This window comes from Nothobranchius furzeri, chromosome 11, assembly GCF_043380555.1.
Source record: "Nothobranchius furzeri strain GRZ-AD chromosome 11, NfurGRZ-RIMD1, whole genome shotgun sequence".
NCBI lineage: Eukaryota > Metazoa > Chordata > Actinopteri > Cyprinodontiformes > Nothobranchiidae > Nothobranchius > Nothobranchius furzeri.
The window spans coordinates 57,697,327-57,718,365 of record NC_091751.1 but is presented as its reverse complement, the minus strand read 5'-3'; the positions used below and the strand labels follow the sequence as shown (position 1 = coordinate 57,718,365).

General features: G+C 41.0%; 1 protein-coding gene across 1 annotated transcript in view; it reads right to left on the bottom strand.

Moving 5' to 3' along the window:
* LOC107384125 (receptor-type tyrosine-protein phosphatase S) overlaps window positions 1-21,039 on the bottom strand; it is a 99,427-nt gene that overhangs the window by 24,451 nt on the left and 53,937 nt on the right. The window contains exons 6-11 of the mRNA XM_054739092.2: window positions 15,126-15,236; window positions 7,451-7,465; window positions 5,910-6,179; window positions 4,966-5,345; window positions 4,011-4,212; window positions 1,501-1,637 (exon numbers count right to left, since the gene is read on the bottom strand). Of these exons, the coding sequence (XP_054595067.2) occupies window positions 1,501-1,637; window positions 4,011-4,212; window positions 4,966-5,345; window positions 5,910-6,179; window positions 7,451-7,465; window positions 15,126-15,236 (1,115 nt within the window). The remainder of the gene's footprint in view (window positions 1-1,500; window positions 1,638-4,010; window positions 4,213-4,965; window positions 5,346-5,909; window positions 6,180-7,450; window positions 7,466-15,125; window positions 15,237-21,039) is intronic.

Here is a 21,039-nt window from a genome sequence, read left to right as displayed (position 1 = left end):
GGTGATGACACCTAATTTGATAATGTTACTGTGGCCGTGCTCAGGACGCAGATGTCTGGAGCGCGTCAACGATCAGATGATCAGACGATCAGCTCCCCTCTCCGATGATGCAGTCCCATGCACGATCCAATGTGTAGACCCCATCATCTCTGTTCATAGTCCCACATCCACGTCTCCTTATCTCTATAGCTTCTTTTATCCATCTTTTCTATTTCTGTTGTTCGATGTTTATGATCCCAGTCCATTATATGGTTTTCTCTTGTGCAGTGATCTGTTACGGCTGACTTCTTTATTGTACTTTCTGCTTCTTGTTTTGCTGCTCTTGTGTGTTTTCGACTTGTTTCTTTCTCACACACCTTTCTATGTTCTATTGTTCGTGTGTTGAGTTGGCGTCCGGTTTCTACTATGTATGTTTTATTGCAGAGGTTGCATGGGATTTCGTAAACAACTTCACATTTAAGTCCAGCTGGTATCTTTTCTTTTGGGTGTACTAGTCTGTTTATAACTGTTGTGTATGGTTTTGTTGGTGTGTTTTTTCATTGTTGCTCTTATTTTTTCTGTTATGCCTTTGATGTATGGTAGGGTTATCACTGGTTTTGGTTCTTGTCTTTCTGGGTTTCTGGTTCTTTGCTTAGGTGGTTCTGTTCTTTCTGTTGTTGTTTGTTGTTTTCCTTTGTTTATTGGCCATGTCGGGTATCCGCAGGTCTTTAAAGTGTGTTGTATGTGTTTGTCCTCTTGTTTACAGTGTCTTTCTTCTGTTACCATGTTTGCTCGGTGATATAATGTTCTGATTACTGACATTTTGTGTATGGTAGGGTGTTCGGATGTCCATAATAAGTATTGGTCTGTGTGTGTTGGTTTCCTATATGTGTTTATGTTTAGTGTCCTGTCGGTCTGGCTGGTTATTTTCATGTCCATAAATGCTATGCTGCCGGACAACACAAGGAGCATAAACACCGAACAACAGAAATACAAAAGATGGATAAAAGAAGCTATGGAGATAAGGAGACGTGGATGTGGGACCATGACCAGAGATGATGGGGTCTACACATTGGATTGTGCATTGGTACTGCATCATCGGAGAGGGGAGCGCGGGCAGCAGAGGGCGACAACATCCTCTGCTGCTCGCGGATAAATGGAGTAGGAAGTGACGCCACCATCAGCATCAGCTCTGAGGATGTTTTGCAGTCGGCAAACGAAACTGTCAGCAAGGTAAAGAAAAACCTTTCCTGTGTTCCTGTGTCCAAAAATGGACTTACTACACTTACTATGGCAATATTTTTTCATATTGGGGGAAGTATTGTTGTTTGCCATATTTCTGTTAGCTAAGGGTTATATGTACCGGGGGTGGGGGTGGGGGGTGCTGTTTTGTGATATTTTCACTGTAAAATTCTCACACAGGTTCCATTATTGTACCTTTATGTTTTTATTTACATTTTTTGGTCCAATAATTTTTGTTGTGAAGAAGTCCACTCAGGACAGGAGGGATGGAGGGCTTACCAAGCTGCCAAATCTGACTGGTTTGTAGAGCAGCTCATAGTTGATTATTTTCTCCTTGGTGTATGCTGGTTCCCAGGTCAGCTCGATGGTGGTGTCGGTCACCTTCCCAACTTTGAACTTGACTGGTTGTCCTGGAACTGATGAAGACAAGACAAAACAGTCAGTCAGTGCTACATTCATTTTACAGGGTCTGCAACTCCTTCCTGTCAATGTAACAAAAAGAAATCTAGTCCCAAGTGTGTCTTACTGCTTTGGGATATCTCTAAAAATCACCTCCATTGTGCAGAAAATGCACATCCACACATCAACACCCTTCAGGTATATTTTGGACTCAAAACTTTCTTTGAAATTACAGGTGGAAGGTCTATTTAACTTGTCAAATCTCCTACAGAAATTGCTGTAGAAAAACAATTTTCCCATCAGAACTTTCTGCTGAGATTAGTTCAAGATGATGATTAATCCAAGTATGTTTTTGGGATAGCATCTGTTTGTCTGAGGCTAATGTTTTAGTTTGAGTTCCTGTGTCTCATTACGTCTGCTGTCAGCTCCTGAGACACAGGTGTGTGGTTACCAGTGCTGTAGTCAAGTCACCATGTCTTGAGTCCAGGTCACACTTGAATCAAGATCACATAGAATTAGTCCAAATCTCAAAAGAATCTTCCAGTTGAAGTCTAATATCCAATTTTAACTGACACTTTTTATGTTTGCACCTATGACTGTGGTTTGCACCCATAAAGTAAGTAAAACTGGTGGAATTAGCATGTAACCAATGCTAATGTTAGCTTGTCATACTGCTGGACAATTTGATAACCACAATTTCCCAAATAATTTGTAAGTGTGCAGCTGACATGTGACTATTGTTTTCACACTTATTTTAAGTATGGCTTATTATTTAGCCGAATGCTACTGTGTTAGCTTGGCGATAGCATGGATGCATTGAGTGGTCCCAGTTTTGTCTTCTATTGTCCTCTTTCATTTTGTACATCTGTCACAGCTTTATCCTGACGAAACATCTGTAAAAGCAAACAGCACAATGTGGACTCTGAAAACGTTGACTATATCACGTGGCAGCGCGCCACATTTGCACATGTTTGAGTTTAAATGTAAGTCCTAACTTTTACAAGTTCGAGTCCAAGTGCAAGACATCGGTGTGCATAAAGGTCAATTTCACTGAAAAACCATTTCTATAATCTTATTTCTGGTTACAATTGGTCACTATGAATTATTCATGCAGGCTGAACATGAAAACAGTCTCCTACGCCTATCTCCTGCATTAGTTTTGGATACAAAATAGACGGTGAAACGTTATGATTTGAAAATCCGGACAGATCTATGTCACACTGTCACGTAACGCTTATGGACTCACCCATCTTGACTCACGACGTGGAAGGCTGTTGTTGGTTTGGCGTCCAGGAAACAGCAGAGAACGTCTCAGCTAGTAGAAGCTAACCGGTGGTAACTCCACCACATAGCAGAACTCCTCCAGGCTTGTTTTATTTGTGGAAATAAAACGTCAATGTTGCAAAGCAAACTGGAGTGGCAGAGTCGTGTTGCTGTTATCCAATCAGAGGTGAGATCAGGAAATATAACTCAAAATCCTGTCATCTGATGCTACTTTTTCCTCCAGCTGACTCCTTCGGCCTCAAACAAGCGCATCAGTGTTTTTTTCTCCCCCGAGTACAACTTACAAGGCATTCCATTCCTACTAGAGGCCACTGCAAATGTATTAAAAATATGAGTAAAGTTGACCTTTAGTCCCTTAAACCTGACTCGAGTCAGTATTCGAGTCTGAGTCCAGTACTAAATCCCTGGCGGTTACCATGGAGATCTTAAATATCCACAGACAGAATCTACAATACTTTCATTGATCATGTTTTTTTATTTTTCCTCTCTTTATTTAGCCTATATCATTACAGATCTGATGTTGGAATTCCAAGCACGAGCTGCATCGGCACCATTCTGAGTTTCTACGGAACTTTTCTCAACTTCATCGACAGAAAGTTGGAATATATTTCAATTCTTTCTGTGCTTTAAAAAAACATTTGACTCATGAAAAGCCTGATGAATTATCAGCACTTCAAGCTACTCAAAAATGCAAACGGGTAGTGCCTTTGCAGATTTGAAGTTGTCATCTGTTTGTACCTTTAATCCTATAAAATCAGCTGCTTCCCAGCAGCTGTCACAGCGCCGTGATCAGCACCGATGTAGAAGGGACACTTTTAGCTGTTAATCCCTGTTTGCTTTTTGTAAATCTCCACAGTTCTTTGCAAGCTGTTAAAATTTGCTTCTGATGAAGGAGCTGCAGTTTCTGACAGCTCTGGCTTTTCCAGTGCTGTCACAGACGCACAAAAATTCACAAATGCCACTTGAAAATCACACTGAGTGGATCGCTTAGTTGCACAAATAAGGAATTGCTTGTGCTGTTGTACATTATAAAATAACTCATTATTTACTTTTGTATAAAATGCTTGCATCCACAAAATCCAGGAGAGGATTATGCAGACACTCACCACCTATGACAACTTTGACAGGAACGGGGTCTGAGAAGGGCCCGTCTCCTACGGAGGTGAAGGCCAGGACCTGGATGGTGTACGTCTCTGAGGTCACGAGGTTCTGAATAGTGGTGAGGAGGCTGTCCTGGACGTTATGGATGTGCCACTCGTTGATCGATCGTGATGGATCCATGGTGTAGTACACCCGATAGCCCTTCACCTGCACAAAATCCAAATGTAAAGTAGATTTTTCATTGCTAGGCGCTGATTTATTTTCCTCTTTTTTCATTTGTCATCTGGGACTGGATTTTCTTATTTAGTCTTCCACTTAATCCCACAGTCACGCACCCATGGTAATCCTTAATACCATGTTTTAACACAACTGGAGTTTATGACAACAGAGGTCAGCGCTGAGTTTATTTCAGCCTGTTTGGTCCGGAGGATTAGTTGCTTTCCTGTGCTTTTGAGGTAATTTTCATTGATCTGACACTAAACTGTATTTAAAATGTGACAAAACCCATTTCAGAACAAAACAGAACCGCCATTCTGCTATAAGAGTTTGGAAACACTGTTGGGTCAGAGTTTATGTAATCCTTAAACCTCCAGCTCCACCTTCCCTGCTATTACTCTTTAATATCTCCAATCCCCGTATGCACTCAATTCACTCGTGCTCTTTTATGAACCCACTGCTGAGTTAGGCTTAAAAAAGAAAACGGGCCTCGAGAGGGAGTGCTCTCAACTTGGAGTGGACAGTCCAATTACCCTTCCTTTCTTTAGAGAGCAGAAAAAAGTGGTGCAAGACTAACGGGACAGAGATCTCTCCTAAGATACCATCCTTACACAGAACACGAATCTGCAGCATCACCAACTATCTGGGGGACTATCTCTCTTCAGTTTCTTTTTCTTATTGACAGCAGAATGTTAGCGCTGACAGGATGATGCCAGGAAAATGTAAGATCAGCCGTTAACCCACCTGCCCGTTGGGCTCTTCTGGTTCCTCCCAGCGGACCAACACAGTGTTCTCAGAGATAACATGAGCCTGGACGTTTCGTGGAGGACTGGCGGGGGCTTGCTCTCCTGTGCGAGCCTCCACACGAGTGGATGGGGGGCCCTGGCCGATGCTGTTGAATGCCGACACCCGTATTTCGTACTCGGTGTTGGGGTAGAGTCCACCAATGCTGTAGCGAGTGGTGGTGATGCTGTCCACTGTCTCGTACTTGCTGTCTGGCCCCTTGGCTCGGTACTGGATGATGTAGTAGGAGACAGGGTCGGGATTGCCGGAGTCCCAGGTGATGGTGATGCTGGTGGCTGTGGTTTCCGTGACGATGGGTGTCCCGGGGGGCTTTGGTAGTGCTACGAATAAACAGGATCAGATCATTTTAAAATATTCTACTAGTAGTTAAAGTTCCATGTTCTGGTCACATGTGTCTTTTATTGCCTTATATTTTTGAATATTCTTAATGTTTTTTTTTTTTTCAAATTGTTAAAAATACCAAAGTCTAGGTTTTAGTAGGTTTAGTTGGCCACATTTTTAATAAATATTAACCTTAGGGTTAGGGGTTCGGATTCTTTGTTTAAGTTTTAAGTTTAAGCAGCAAATCAAAGATTTAAAGTGTGCACATGTGATCAAATAAAGACAGTCGCACAGTAGAGACACTGGTTCTGGTTCCAATAACGCCTTCTGAACCAACATAACAGGTGAGCTGGGCTCCATGAGGCCTGCAGATCTGACCGATGACACCTTCCTTAAGGGTAAGAAGCTCATGTTCACAATATTATAAATACCTAGATGTAAAATGCTTTAGTCAAAGGGAATTTATCATAAACAGAAATATGTCTTTTAAATACTTGCCAATTTTGAGAATATTTTTAAATGTCTGTGGCTCAACTGTGTCCAAAGATATAGGAACTTCTTACTCTTGACTAAGACCTGAGCGATGGCCTCAATGATGCCCAGGCTGCTCATGGCCACACAGGTGTAGTTTGCAGATTCCCGGACGCCGTTGAGCTCCAGCACGTTTCGACCGATGGGCATTTCGTCCTCGGGGGTGAGGTCCTCGTTACCCAGCATCCACTTGACATAGGGCATGGGCGAGCCCACGGCCACGCAGGTGATGTTGACGCTCCCTCCCGGCATGATCTCGTGATTGGAGGGTGAGATAGAAAAACGAGGGGGCACACGGCGCACTGGGAAAGGAAGAGAGTTGGGGTAAAAAGGAAAGGGGGTGGGGTCGGGGGTGAAGGCGTAAGGCAGAGGAGGAGAAAAGTGGGGAGAAGGGAGTGAAGAGAAGAAAGGTGAAGAGAAAGGAAGAGTGGGGAATGAGAGAGAGAGAGAGCAAAGCAGAGAGAGTGAGAGAGAGAGAGAGAGAGAGAAAGAGAGAGAGAGAGAGAGAGAGAGAAAGAGAGAGAGAGGAGAGGTAACAGGAAGGGGGAGAATGAACTTCAGGGATTTACAGAAAATTACAAAGGGATATTTCAAGTTTAGTCCCAATTACTTTATGGTACTGATGGTTTCAACAAAAAGACACAAATCTTGTGTTAAGCTCAACCATTCAGAGTGAGCTGCCTACTAAAAATAATAAAGTGACAAACTCTTGAGTATCGTTTCAACCAGGACATGACACCTATAGTCAGTTTCTCTTCAATTTGATCATTCAGGTGAATTAGTGGGCTAAAAGCACTTTCCTACCCCCCGTTTGAGAAAAGGCTAAGCTCTGCCTTCACAGAGGAATTTTACTTCATTGAGATTTCTGTGCCTTGAGGTGGTCGGGCAGTAGAAGAGTGTATGCATCACCGGGGCCGATCAATAGGCCCTGCATGCTATTTGTGTCCCCGTATGAAAGAACAAGCAAAGTAGCAAGTTATATCCAATAATGCGTCTGTGTTAGCGTTCCCTGGACTACATATGAGGTAGAGGGGTGTGTGTGTGTGTGTTGGGGGGCTGCATCGAGAGACTGAACTCATAGGTCACTTGCATGCCTGGGCGACTCAAGAGAGAGAAAAATGGTGGAGAAACACAAAGAAGAGAACGAAGAACTGAAGACAAAGAGGGAGGCAAAGAGGAGCGAGAGAAAGAGAAGAGACACGGAAGAAAGAGGTAGAGGCAAAGAAGTAGCACAACAGAAGGAACGACAGAGAGAGAGAGAGAGCAGGAGGCAGCTCTGCGTCTCTTCCAGACAATGACAGCCAATGTAGCAAAGGACAGCCACATTGTACAACAAGGTACTGTACAATACATAGGATCCATAACTGATACAGTGTGTCATCAAATGAATTGAAAATGTGAACAGGAAGTGGAAAAAGTCCGAAAAAGGGTGTCGTGGCAATTACGGAGTGATCATCGGACACATTAAAGAAGAACACCAAGACAGCATGAAAGAGGCAAAAACAGGAGAGTGCGAAAAAGAGAGGTATGTGTGGTAGTATGTGCATGTTTATAAGTTAATCAACTTATGTACATGTGTCTGTCGCTCCTACACATCAGGGTGCAGACAGAATGAGGAGGGAGAAGAAGAGAAGGGAGGGGGAAAAGGAAAGGAGGGGAAAGGACAGGGAAGTGGAGATAAAGAGAGGATTAGAGGAGGGTAGTGGGGGGAAGGAGGGGCAAAGGGGGGAAAGAAAGAGGAGCGAGGAAGAAGAAAACACATGGATCTATTTAAAAACACGGCTATATACCAGAGTCAGGCCCATACAGAGAGTAGATGCTTCAAAAGTGTGAGAAGAAAGAAAATAAATAAATAAATAAATAGAGAGATCGGATGTTGAAGGAAGAGGGAAGAAGAGGACACCCGAGAGTCACAACACAGGAAACAGAAAGAGACAGAGAGAATAACGGACAAACGTCTCTGGATGGGAGGAGAGAATGAAAGGGGAAGGCAGACAAAGAGCAGAAACATTGTTGAAAAAACTCCACACCATGAAGCTTTTATGTGTTATAAGAACAGGACCAGCAGATGCCCTAAAGTTAGACAAATCAGAAAAAATCCCTGTAGTGCAGGAGTGGATTAGGGCCACCAACAAGAACAAAGAAAAGAAAGAGAATTCAGACTTCTGACTAATCTCAAAATTCTGGCTTTAATCTTAGAATTTCTGACTTTAATCTCAGAAATCTGACTTAAATTTTAGAATTCTGACTTTAATCTTTGAATTCTGACTTAAGTCTTAGAATTCTGACTTTTCTTCAGAATTCTGACTTTAACCATATAAGTCTGGCTTTAGTTTTAGGATTCTGTCTTTAATCCTAGATTCTGACTAATCTCATAATTCTGGTCTTTATTTTAGAATTTTAGTTTTAATCTTGAAAATTTATATTTATCTTAGAAGTCTGACTTTAATCTTAGATTTCTGACTTTAATATTAGAATTCTGCTTTAATCTCAGAATTCTGGTCTCAATCTTAAAAGTCTGGCATTAATCTTATATTCTGGCTTTAATCTCAGAATTCTGACGTTAATCTCAGATTTCTGACTTTAACCTTAGATTTCTGACTTTAATATCAGAATTCTGGATTTAATAATAGCATTCTGGCCTCTAGTTTAGAAGTCTTGCTTTAATCTTGAAATTCTGGCATTAATCTCAGAGTTCTGGTTTTAATCCTAAAATTCTGGCTAATCTCAGAATTCTGGCCTCTATTTTAGAAGTCTGGCTTTAATCTTAGAATTCTGGCCTTAATCTTTGAATTTTGACTTTAATCTCATAATTTATACTTTAATCTTAGAAATCTGACTTTAATCTTAAATTTAGAATTCTGGCTTTAATCTCAGAATTCTGGCCTCTATTTTAGAAGTCTGGCTTTAATCTCAGAATTATGGCCTTAATCTTTGAATTCTGTCTTTAATCTTAGAATTTTGACTTCAATCTTAGAAGTCTGACTTTAACCTTAGATTTCTGACTTTAATATTAGAATTCTGCTTTAATCTCAGAATTCTGGTCTCAATCTTAAAAGTCTGGCATTAATCTTATATTCTGGCTTTAATCTCAGAATTCTGACGTTAATCTCAGATTTCTGACTTTAACCTTAGATTTCTGACTTTAATATCAGAATTCTGGATTTAATAATAGCATTCTGGCCTCTAGTTTAGAAGTCTTGCTTTAATCTTGAAATTCTGGCATTAATCTCAGAGTTCTGGTTTTAATCCTAAAATTCTGGCTAATCTCAGAATTCTGGCCTCTATTTTAGAAGTCTGGCTTTAATCTTAGAATTCTGGCCTTAATCTTTGAATTTTGACTTTAATCTTATAATTTATACTTTAATCTTAGAAATCTGACTTTAATCTTAAATTTAGAATTCTGGCTTTAATCTCAGAATTCTGGCCTCTATTTTAGAAGTCTGGCTTTAATCTCAGAATTATGGCCTTAATCTTTGAATTCTGTCTTTAATCTTAGAATTTTGACTTCAATCTTAGAAGTCTGACTTTAATCTTAGATTTCTGACTTTAATATCATAATTCTGGATTTAATCATAGCATTCTGGCCTCTAGTCTTGCTTTAATCTTGAAATTCCGGCATTAATCTCGGAGTTCTGGCTTTAATCCTAAAATTCTGGCTCTAATCTCAGAATTCTGGCTTTAATTTTTGAATTCTGACTTTAATTTTATAATATAGACTTTAATCTTAGAATTTTGACTTTAATCATAGAATTCTGAATTTAATCTCAAAATTCTGACTTTTTTCTCAGAATTCTGAGATTAAAGTCAGAACTGGGTGAACACAACTCAGATTTCTCTTTCTTTTCTTTTCATAGACCCTAATCCTCTTCCGTACTCAACAACCAAACTAAAAATCTAAATTTATTCTATACGACTTGCAAATTCAGAAAGCTAGAGAAAATTAAATTAATCATAGTGAATATAATGAATAAATAAATAAATACGGGTAAACTTGCTGCACAGATTCTTCATGGGCCACATCCCCCCTACTCAAAGAATCTAGAGACAATTGGGTAAAAGTTAACAGTTTTCCATGATTTGAACAATTAAAAATCAAACGTAGCTGTGTTGCCACTGACAGTTCATTATATAAAAAAATCTTCCAAGCATTTGGAATACTTATAAAAAAATCCCAAAAAATACCCAGAATTGGATGCAGAAGTTGAAGAGAAAAAAGAGACAAAGAGACAAAAACAGATAGATCTGTTAGAAAACAGACATGATTATGCAGACGTCTCCTCATCAGAGCATGCTGCAGACACAGAGGCAGGCACACGGCTCCATGCAGAAAACAAAGCAGGTGCAATGCAGCATCACCGTTTTCTACCCAGAAACGGGCAAAAATATACAAATGAAAAGAAGAATTGTGGGTTCATTTTGCATTAAGAGCAACAAGATGAAGAAAAATCCAACTGAGAGCTTTTTAAATGTATATATTTATATCAACTATATGACTCAAACCCAAGGAATCATGGCACTGACACAGGTGAGTGCTTTGGAATAAATGAAGCTCATAACAAGAGATAATCCCTCACTTGCTCACAGAGCCTCCAGCTTTAAGTTAATCAAGCTGGCTTCTTGATTCCCCTCCATTTTCTTTACAGTTTGAGCTTCAGACCCTCAATCTTTATTAGAAGAGCTATCATTAGTCCTGTCCTCTGCTGGGAGTCTGGAGGCTGCGGGTGGAGGAAGAACTCGGCCCGGTCGCGAGGATTACCATGGTATCTCTGCACGGCTGCATAGCTGACATTTACTCAGCACCACCCTGTCTGTCTGAAGGACACAACTTTCATTAACCACTGTAATAAGACGGAATCATTAATATCCCCCTCAATATCAAAAGAATGGGAATGGAGGTGATTCATTTTAAATGTCAGTCAATAGAGTCGTTTTAGGGGGCTGCCGGAGACAGGAACAGTCAGATAAAACATCAACAATATCACAGCAATGAGGAGGGCAAGAGTTCAGACACTACAAGGAATTTTATTATAGTCAAATATATTTTACTAAAAAAAGGTTTGTCTTTTGTTCAGTTTATTTTATTTTCTGTAGCCTGAAATAAACAAAAGTTGGTCCTGAAAAGAATTGCAACTCTCTGAAACATATCTGACATTCATTCATTTGTAACAGGTAAGACAATAAAACGGAGAGATTTTCTTCTCTATTAAAATCAGCGTGGGTGAGTGAATAAACAATCACGGAATGACGTTTCCATCATCTAACGTATAAAACATTTTGACCAGATTCGGAGTCTCTGGAGAGATCTTTGTGCGGAGGCTGAAATCGAACATATCAGGCCCTGAGGCAACGCTGCATTAAAAACAGATCAGACTCTGTTGGAGGAAATCGCAGCGTGAACCGTGGAAGACTTTAGAGGAAACAAAAAGAACAAAGATTCCATAAGACTCAGGTCAATCCCTTTCATTTTTTACTTTGATGGGGGGGGGGGGGGGGGGGGGTGTTCTTCAGATACACAGAAGAACCGTTTATCTCATTAGAATTCAGAATTCATGGTAGTTTGTGGATTTGCTGCACATAGCAGCACATGAACACACTATTAATACTAAATAAAGTGCCATAAGCAGGTTGCAGCAAAGAAAGGTCCCTTTTATAAAAACCTGACCAAGCAGGCTGTGTTCAAACAGCATCCTTTTCTACATTATAAAACACTTGTACAGGGAGACTCCTGACATGTAAGCAAATAGGGCTTATGACAGTAATAAAACATGCACTTGATATTAAATGTTGAACATCAGTTACAATAAAACTTATTTTCCTAGATCTTTTACTTTTCTTCTGTAGTCATGATGCAAACTCTTCCTTTCACTTGCATCCTTATCTGTTGTAGGATCTGAGGACAGCTGGAGACCAGATGCATTACTGGCATCCAGGTCATACCTGCTATTTTTTGCAATCCTTTGATATAGTGATAAAAAACAGGTTTGTGGATTTGGAATTTGTCATTTTTGCAGATTTATTTTGTTTGTTTGTTTGTTTTACTCATTTTAACTGGAGTTTAGTTTTGATTTATGAATACTGATGCACAGTTTTATTTACATTGTTAGTTTGATAACTAGAACCAGGAACATAACATAAATGTTTATAAATAGGGATGCAGGAACATATTGTTAGGCTGACATATCACATTATTTCACGTAAGAATGTCCCGATACAACTTTTTTTCAAACTTTCGATACGATACCGATATTGCAGTCTTCAGTGCAGACCGATACCAATATCAATCCAATACAATATCAGCACAAATCATACATACTTTTACCTATTTTTTAATAGGTTAAAAAAAATTGTAAGTCGCTTTGGGTAAAAGCGTCTGCTAAGCACATAAAGAACATAAAGAACCTATTTCGTAGTGTGGAATGTATGAAAGGCTTGATCAAGTGATTTTATTCAATCTGAGAACAAGAGCCAATAACAGTAAGTATGAAAAAAATGGCAATTTTTGTCTTTTTACCATTGGTTGCAAAAATGGGACTGCACAGTGGCACAGTGGTTAGAGCTGTTGCCTTGCAGCAAGAAGGTCCTGGGTTCGCTTCCCAGCCTGGGACCTTTCTGCATGGAGTTTGCATGTTCTCCCTGTGCATGCGTGGGTTCTCTCCGGGTCCTCCGGCTTCCTCCCACAGTCCAAAAACATGACTGTTAGGTTGATTGGTCTGTCTAAATTGTCCTTTGGTGTGAGTGAGTGTGTGTGTGTGTGTGTGTGTGTGTGTGTGTGTGTGTGTGTGTGTGTGTGTGTGTGTGTGCATGATTGTTTGTCCTGTGTGTCTCTGTGTTGCCCTGTGATGGACTGGTTCTCTGTCCGGGGTGTACCCCGCCTGATTGCTCATTGACCGCTGGAGACAGGCACCAGCCCCCCGCGACCCTACATGGACAAGCGGGTTCAGACAATGGATGGATGGATGGATGGTTGCAAAAATGTGAAATTTTTGATGCAGTCTGATATAATCTGATACACTGTTTTTGGGCCGATATCAAATGACTTACAATATCGATATCGGAACGGGACATCCATAACTTCATGTTAGGATAGTGTATTGTGCTACATATCATATTGTCTCCTCTGTATTGTGATCTGTATGTCGTATTGCTTCCCCTTTATTGTGCTTTCATATTGTCTCACCTGTATTGTGCTAAATATCATATTGTTTCACCTGTACTGTAATATATATCATATGGTCTACCCTGTACTGGGGTATAAGGTACAAGCCAAAAGTTTGGACACACCTTCTCATTCAATGTGTTTTGTTTATTTTCATGACCATGACCATTTACAGAGGCCAACAAACGCTAAACACCTCAGGGAACTCCTTCAAGACTGTTGGAAAACCATTTCAGGTGACTCCATCTTGAAGCTCATCAAGAGAATGCCAAGAGTGTGCAAAGCAGTAATCAGAGCAAACGGTGGTTATTTTGAAGAAAATAACAAATGTTTTCAGTCATGTCACCATTTTGGGTTAAGTATATAACTCCACATGTGTTCATTCATAATTTAGATGCCTTCAGTGAGAATCTACTAAGGTCATGAAAATAAAGACAACACATTGAATGAGAAAGGTGTGTCCAAACGTTTGGCCTGTACTGTGTATCATATTGTTTCCACTGTACTGTGATGCATATATATTGTACTGAGAATACACACCTCGTTAATGAAAACTGTTAAAGTTGAATAATATATCGTATCAAATGAGGTCTTCATTCTGTATGTTTAATGTTAATATTTCTGCACAAGAACAACTGTATACAGGTGTACTCTTCATCCCTAAACACCAATGCTACAAGCTGATTAGGACTGAGATTAGTTAGTGAGCCATTTTTAAGTATTTGAGCAAGAATTCATCACTGGTAATGAGTTTGTGTCATGAATTCAGCCAAACAGAACTGTTTGCATATTTAAGAAACCAAAGCAAAATAAAAGAACCAAAAACTTCAGAGAAACAGAAGCATGTACCAGCTTTCATCCAGTGCAACAACTGGAGCAGATGTGATGATATGAGAGGAGATACAGAGCAGCAAAAACACAAGGGGGGGGGGGGGGGGATAAACCGTTGCAAGGCATGAAAAGACATCAAGCTCAATAATATCACAATCAGAGCATACCAGTAAGTGTGAACACACTCACACAGACACACACACACTTGCATGTGCAAACACACATTGTGCCATGCTTGTCAGTTTGTCAGTCAACACACATGCAAGCAGTGCTCCTTTCTCTTTCTCTCTCACTCCTTCCATGCAAACATTGCCTCTTTTTAATCTTCCAATTCTTGGGTCTTCATGACAACAAGATCATACCATGCAGAAAACATTGATTGGGGAGCGAAGGCAATACCAAGGGTTCTGCACACAAGGCCTCACAATGCAGTCAATGCACTCTGCTGCGTAGGCAGGCCGCTTCGTCACCGCCGCAGCTCTGCTCTCTTTGGTTATGGCTTCAGTTTTTGAAAAACTGTTTTCACTCTAGAGCTTCTCCATTGATTTAATTGGATTTATTTTTTTCGTTTTGTTTCCTTTTTTGGTTTCCTCGTCTTTCAATAAGAGACGCTTTCTGAAACAAAGGAGTAACAAAAGAAAAGAAAGAGCACACCAACCTTCTCGAAGCTCTGTGGGATGGAAGGGGGTTGATGCAGAACACAATGACGTGAGGGGGGAGAGAGAACGAGGAAACACAGAGAGAATAAAAACAGCCAGCGCAAAGCCACTCACCTCACCCCATCACTCCACACACACCTCATCCTCACATACACACCATTCTGATTTAACAAACTAACAAATCTGTACTCTGGGTGTGGTGGTTCAGCCAGTAAAACACCTGCATCCAGGCAGAAACAACAGTGCCATTATCCAATTCATTATTAGGAGTCTGAGTTGTACTTTTTTGATCTGCCTCTAGTACAGAAACCACAGCAGTTGTAAGATCAGTGATGTTTCCATGCAGTTAAACCCAGGTGTGAGTCCCCGTTAGGTAACTCCTGGGTTTAAGGTGGAATGTGTTTGTGAGGAATACCAAACAACAGGGTCAACATATGTTGTAGACAATGGATGGGTTAGTAAAACTCCTTAAAGAGCACAGTCATGGAAAAGAGGTAGCTTCGTTAAAAAGACAGGCCTAATTGTTGACATTTGAGCATTTATTTGAGTGTGTGTGTGTGTGTTTGGGTTTGCACATGTTTTGCGTGTTCCTGTCCTACCTCGAACATAAAGGTTTGCAGGAGAGGAGTAACGCACGCCTTGAGAGTTGGTGGCCACACACTCGTACTTCCCCTGGTCCGTTTCCTCGCTGTTCTCGATCTGCAACGCTCCTGCAAGAGGACAAAAGAATTATTGTACTTTTATCCTCATCCTGACACATCAGTCTGAGTTCCCGCAACATCTGACCTCAAGGTATCTCACCCTTTTTCTTTCTTTCTTTCTTTCTTTCTTTCTTTCTTTCTTTCTTTCTTTCTTTCTTTCTTTCTTTCTTTCTTTCTTTCTTTCTTTCTTTCTTTCTTTCTTTCTTTCTTTCTTTCTTTCTTTCTTTCTTTCTTTTTGTGTGGGGTGGGGGGTCCAGGTTGGGCCAGTGACACCCTCTAATGTTGTCTAAAACCTCCCCTGACAACGGTGTTTTATGAGCAGCGACTTGTTTATCAGGTATTTTTCTGAAATAATTGTATCTTTTTAACCCACCACCTCCTTCTCTCTTACTGTGTAACAATAACATGGTAAAAGTTGAACGATTCTTGTAAAAAAAATAGTTGGCAAGACACAAAAAACTGAGCTTTTGTAAACTCGGATGACGTTTCTCTTGCAAATGTACCAGCTAGTGATTCCTCTCCTGCTGCCATGATAAAAAAGTCTTTTCCTATCTTGGCAGCAAACTGACAGCAGCTTTACCCCGAGGCAACAACCCAACGACGCTCTTTAACTCTTTACTCCTTGTATTTCTATCCTCCCACCCTAAACCCACAAAAAAACACCATCTCCCTAAACGTGAGTTATAATTACACTCTGCACTCATCAGGTATTCCTTGGCTCAAAGGGAGCTTTTATCACCCAGAAATCTTTTTTTCCAAAACTTTTCATAGTTTTTATTTTTTTGCTATGAGCATTTTAAATAACCAGCAGATATTCTCTATATTATTTTTGCACTTTCTGTTTGCCCTGTCACATTCATGTCATCGTAAACTGACTTTGACATGAAGCCTTAGGAGGAGGGGGCACAAACTGTTATTATCAGATGAATGACTATACAAGCGTGCATGCACGCACAAACACACACACAGTCAGACACACACATGCATGCACACACACACAGACACATATGCGCACCAGCATGCACACACACACACACACACACACACACACATGCACACACACACACACACACACACACACACACACACACACACACACACACACACACACACACACACACACACACACACACACAACCATGCATCACACACATACACGCATGCACACACAGACACACACGCACACACACATACACGCATGCACACACAGACACACACGCACACACACAAACACACATGCATGCACAAACACATACATACACACACACAACCATGCATCACACACATACACGCATGCAGACACACACACGCACACACAAACATACATACATACAAAAACACGCATGCATCACACACAGACAAACATGCACACACACACACACACACACACACACACACACACACACACACACACACACACACACACACACACACACAAATACATACATACATATACACGCATACACACAGAAACACACACACATGCACACACACCAACACACATGCATGCACAAACACATACATAAACAGACACACATGCATCACACACAGATGCACACGCGCGCACACACACACATGCACGAACAAACACATACATACACAGACACACACGTATCCCACAACATGTGCTTAAAAATATGAAAATTAAACATGTGTAGGATAAAGGAGAAAGTACTAGGGCCTAAAATAATGTCTTTAATAAACAGATGCTAATCCAGCAAAGACTTGAAATTAATGATCCTTCAGTCAAGTTCTGTTCAGGAACTATCCTGTAGATGCTAAAAAACAGAATTTTATTCTGTCTGTTGAAGTTTGCTTTTCATTTGAGCTTTTATGAACTTTGATTCACGGGCCAAAGTTGAAGATTTGTGTCCAGCTGTAAAATTAAAAAGATGAGGAGCTTTTTAAGATCACAGAAGCCGTCTCTGGAGTTCGATCCATGCAGATGAATCTGTATTGATTAGCTAAAACATGATTTGTTTAGCAATCACCAAAGTGAACAGCTAAGTTTACAAGTAAACAGATCATGAAAACAAGTAAGATATTCCAAAAAAAACCGACTCTGTGATGCACCTCATGTGTCACACTTTCTTGCTGCTCCTGATATTTATGCTAAAAGATAAACAGAGATGTGTAAAAATGGTGAAGTAACAGTAATTATTCGCGGCTTTTACATAGAAACTCACTTTTAAATTGTTAATAAATCCAGTGAAAAACTAAAAACCGAAAACCTGAAAATTAGATGATCAGAAACAGAAAATTCTAAAGCAAAATATTCCTTATCATTGATTTTCTTTGACTAAAAGTACATGAAAGATTAAACTTGATTATTAAATTAAAAACAATTGAAAATACGTTATTTACAGTTTTGTTGCTTCTTTTAAACTGGAAAAATTGTATAAAGTTAGTACATCGTATACTTTCAAAGACAAAATTGCAGGAAGTGTGCGTCTGTTGTTTAAAGTCATCTTTCACTTATTTCCACTGTAGCAGCTCATTAAACCTATCAAATTGATGTGATTAAACACCAGAATTGACAGAGTTAGAGCATCAGCAGCTCCCACCTCCAGAAAAACACAATCACTAGTTTTAATTTAACAGTTAATTTTTTAGTTTTTTTTACTTTAGGTCATGAAAAGCTGTCTGATGTCTGGGCCATTTCATATGTTCTATTTCAGTAGTTTCTCCACAATCTCCATTAAAATAAAAAATAAAAACATTTTCACCTCTGATCTTTCTCCTCCAGCCGAACCTAAAAGCCTTTTCTGGGTTTCTACAACAAACCAGCTGGGACCTCGCCGACTCTCACACTGTTCTTTTCATGCTCCACCGTGGGTCAGCGGTAGGGAAGCTCCAGGTGAACGAGAACGTTCACCTCCTCTTGGATTTAACCTCTGATGTGGGTTTTTTTCTGAATGACATGAGTAAAAAAAAAGTCCTTATAGTGGCAAAACTGTTTTAAATTCCAGTTTCCTACGATGGTAAAAACACGTTTACATCCTCAGAGGAGTAGGAGATAGAGCTGCCTTTTAGAGGGCTTTGAGAAGAGACGTCTGCAGTTAAGATCAGCCCAAAAGCTCAGGTTTCAGCCTTAATCTGCAATTAGCACAAATGTCACACCTTATTTATTAAATATTAGCGTCAGTCTGAATCGATGTAGCTGAAAATCGACATGATCAGAGATTTTTTATCAACATAAACCTGCAGATTCAATAAAATCAGATAATTTGTTGGAAATAATTTGTATTTGCAAATAAGAACGACATGTGAAGGCCACTGGGAGGTGTTCACCAAACAGCTAATCACTTATTTATAAAAAAAAGTAATCTCATTTCTGTTTTCCCATGGCAGGTTTCTATCGCCAACATCAGCACAGATTATTTTTATTGTTATTCAGGGGATGCAAGCTAACAGAAACTCCCAGTATTTCATCAATACTGATGCACATCTGCATTTTCTGACTCTCAGAGGGCGTGTGAGTGCAAAAGAAGCAGTGAAACTTTTCAAAAAGGGAAATTTAACCTGTTACTCTAAGCTGCAGTGCGTGTGTGTTTTGTGCATGTGAGTGTGTTTAGTGAGCTGAAGCTGTCATCCATCTGCTTCCATCTTCTGCAGAGGAAACCAGCCCCTACCTCTACCCTCGCCTCCCTATTTTTCTTCTCTCGTTTACAGGGCAGAGTTAGGGAAAAACAGGAATGAATTAACCTCTCTACAAACCAAATCTCTCCGCCAGAAAGTGGTAAATACGAGACGAGGTAAAATTTGGACAGGTGGATCTGTGCAAACGAGGCTTTCCCTTGACAGCTGGAAGCAGCTCATATGGCCAAACCATCATGTGAAATCTCCTTTTTAAATTTTTTTTTGTGCAAAACTTGCAATTACCAAAGACAGAGAAAAACATAGAGAGGTCAGCGGGCACATAACTAAACGACATCGACATAAAGTTGGATGTGAACCAGCTTAATTCAAATGAATTCAAATTCAAATTCAAAAATTCTTTATTAATCCCAGATGGAAATTTGAGTTTCGGTACACACAATTCTGAGATCAGACATACATACATAGGCATAGACACATGACAAGAATTGGTGACTGTGGTCATTCGCAACCCGAGTCGCGCTACCGTAATAGATCAAGAGGGTTTATATGAGGATAGAGTCAGGGGGAGGGAAAAAAAGGCAGTTCAGAGTTACCCTCAACAGAGAGGGCAGCTTTGCTATGCCAAAAACACCTCAGACAGATATGCACACAGACTTCAGACATTACACAACATAAGTGTCCACTAGGTGGGGAGGTAGGGTTGGGACTCTCCTCACTTCAGTGCCTGCAGCCGCATGGGGCAGCGCTCATCACCTCCGTTTGGACAGGGGAGGGAGATAATGGGTTAGAGAGCACAGTGACTCCTAGATACGGTTCCACGGCCTTCACCGGTCAAGGTCCCGCCCAGGCTGGGATAGGGAGAAAGAGTTTCCATAGCTACGGCAACATTCCACATTTCTTCTGAGGGTGGAGTTATCACCTCAGCCTCACAGGCTCCAAGGGCACCAGATTCAGATAAGAATTGTTTTGGGGACAGACAGAGATCATTTCCTCTCTGCCTTACGCCGGGGACACACCGGCCGCGGAAGCGCCGCGAAGCGCCGAGAAGCGAATCGCTCACGAAATTCGGCCGCTGCTCGCCGCTCCTCAGTTCAGATCAGACGCGCCCCAGTCGAGGCGCGCCTCGGCTCAGCTGTAGTTTTTCTTTTAAAACACTTGGTGTCCTCAATTTCCTCTCTGCCTTTTCTCAGCTATTTTCCTCTACGTGTGTGCGCGCGCGTGTGTGTGTGCGCGCACGCATGTGTGTGTGTGTGTGTATGTGTGTGTGAACCTATGGTATGAGTTGTTTCTGCCAGTTGAATCTCTTGGAACCCGCTCCAATTCTGCAGCTGTATCCTAGCAGTTTCTTCTGAAATGGGTACGTAAATAACCATGTTTTTCGAGGGTCGTACAGCTCCTTGTGTTTCTCAACTTCCATAATTAATTTAAAGTCATCCATCTTAACTGCTTGCCTCAGACTTTCTGCCTCTCTGTCCTGTTTGCTCCGGTGAAAAGACACCCAAAACCACACCCCCTTCACGTGGTCACACACGCACACAAGTTCGATGTGTGTGTGTGTTCGTGTGGTTTTTCTGCAGTGTCTGATTACGAACACATTTGACTATTGCGGAATTTTATTTTGAAATGCTTTATTTTGTTAACTTTACCGGCCTGCCTCTTATGTCTAGGTTTGACTTCCTGCCAGAATTGACGCGATTCACCCGCGGCTCGCGAAAAAAATAGAGCCAACGCCGAAATGATCGCTGCACGGTGCGGGCTGGAGCGCCGGCGCGCGCCGGCGCTTCGGCGATTCGCGGCGCTTCGGCGGCCCATGTGGTCTATAGAATAGCTTAACAAGGGCGCCGAATGAAGGCGGTCACATTTTCGCGGCGCTTCCGCGGCCGGTGTGTCCCCGGCGTTAGTGTTCTGTTGGTCTACAACCCCTCTAGATCAATAATGGCGTAATTAATCCATCCCAATCCATGTGGATCCGTCCACGCGCTCCTTGATGGTATCCATCTTTTGTGCCAGAGCCTGAATCTCAGCCAAAGTTCCAAGCTTACGACTCATCTCGACAATTATATGAGTTTGTGCGTTCACAGCACGATGCATTCCATCCCTGAGCTCCGGGATTGAGCCAATATTCCTCAAAAGCTCATTAATTTTCCGGTAAGCCAGATAACCACCCAGGCCAAAAAGCAGTAAACCTGACACCAACACAACGAATATCCAG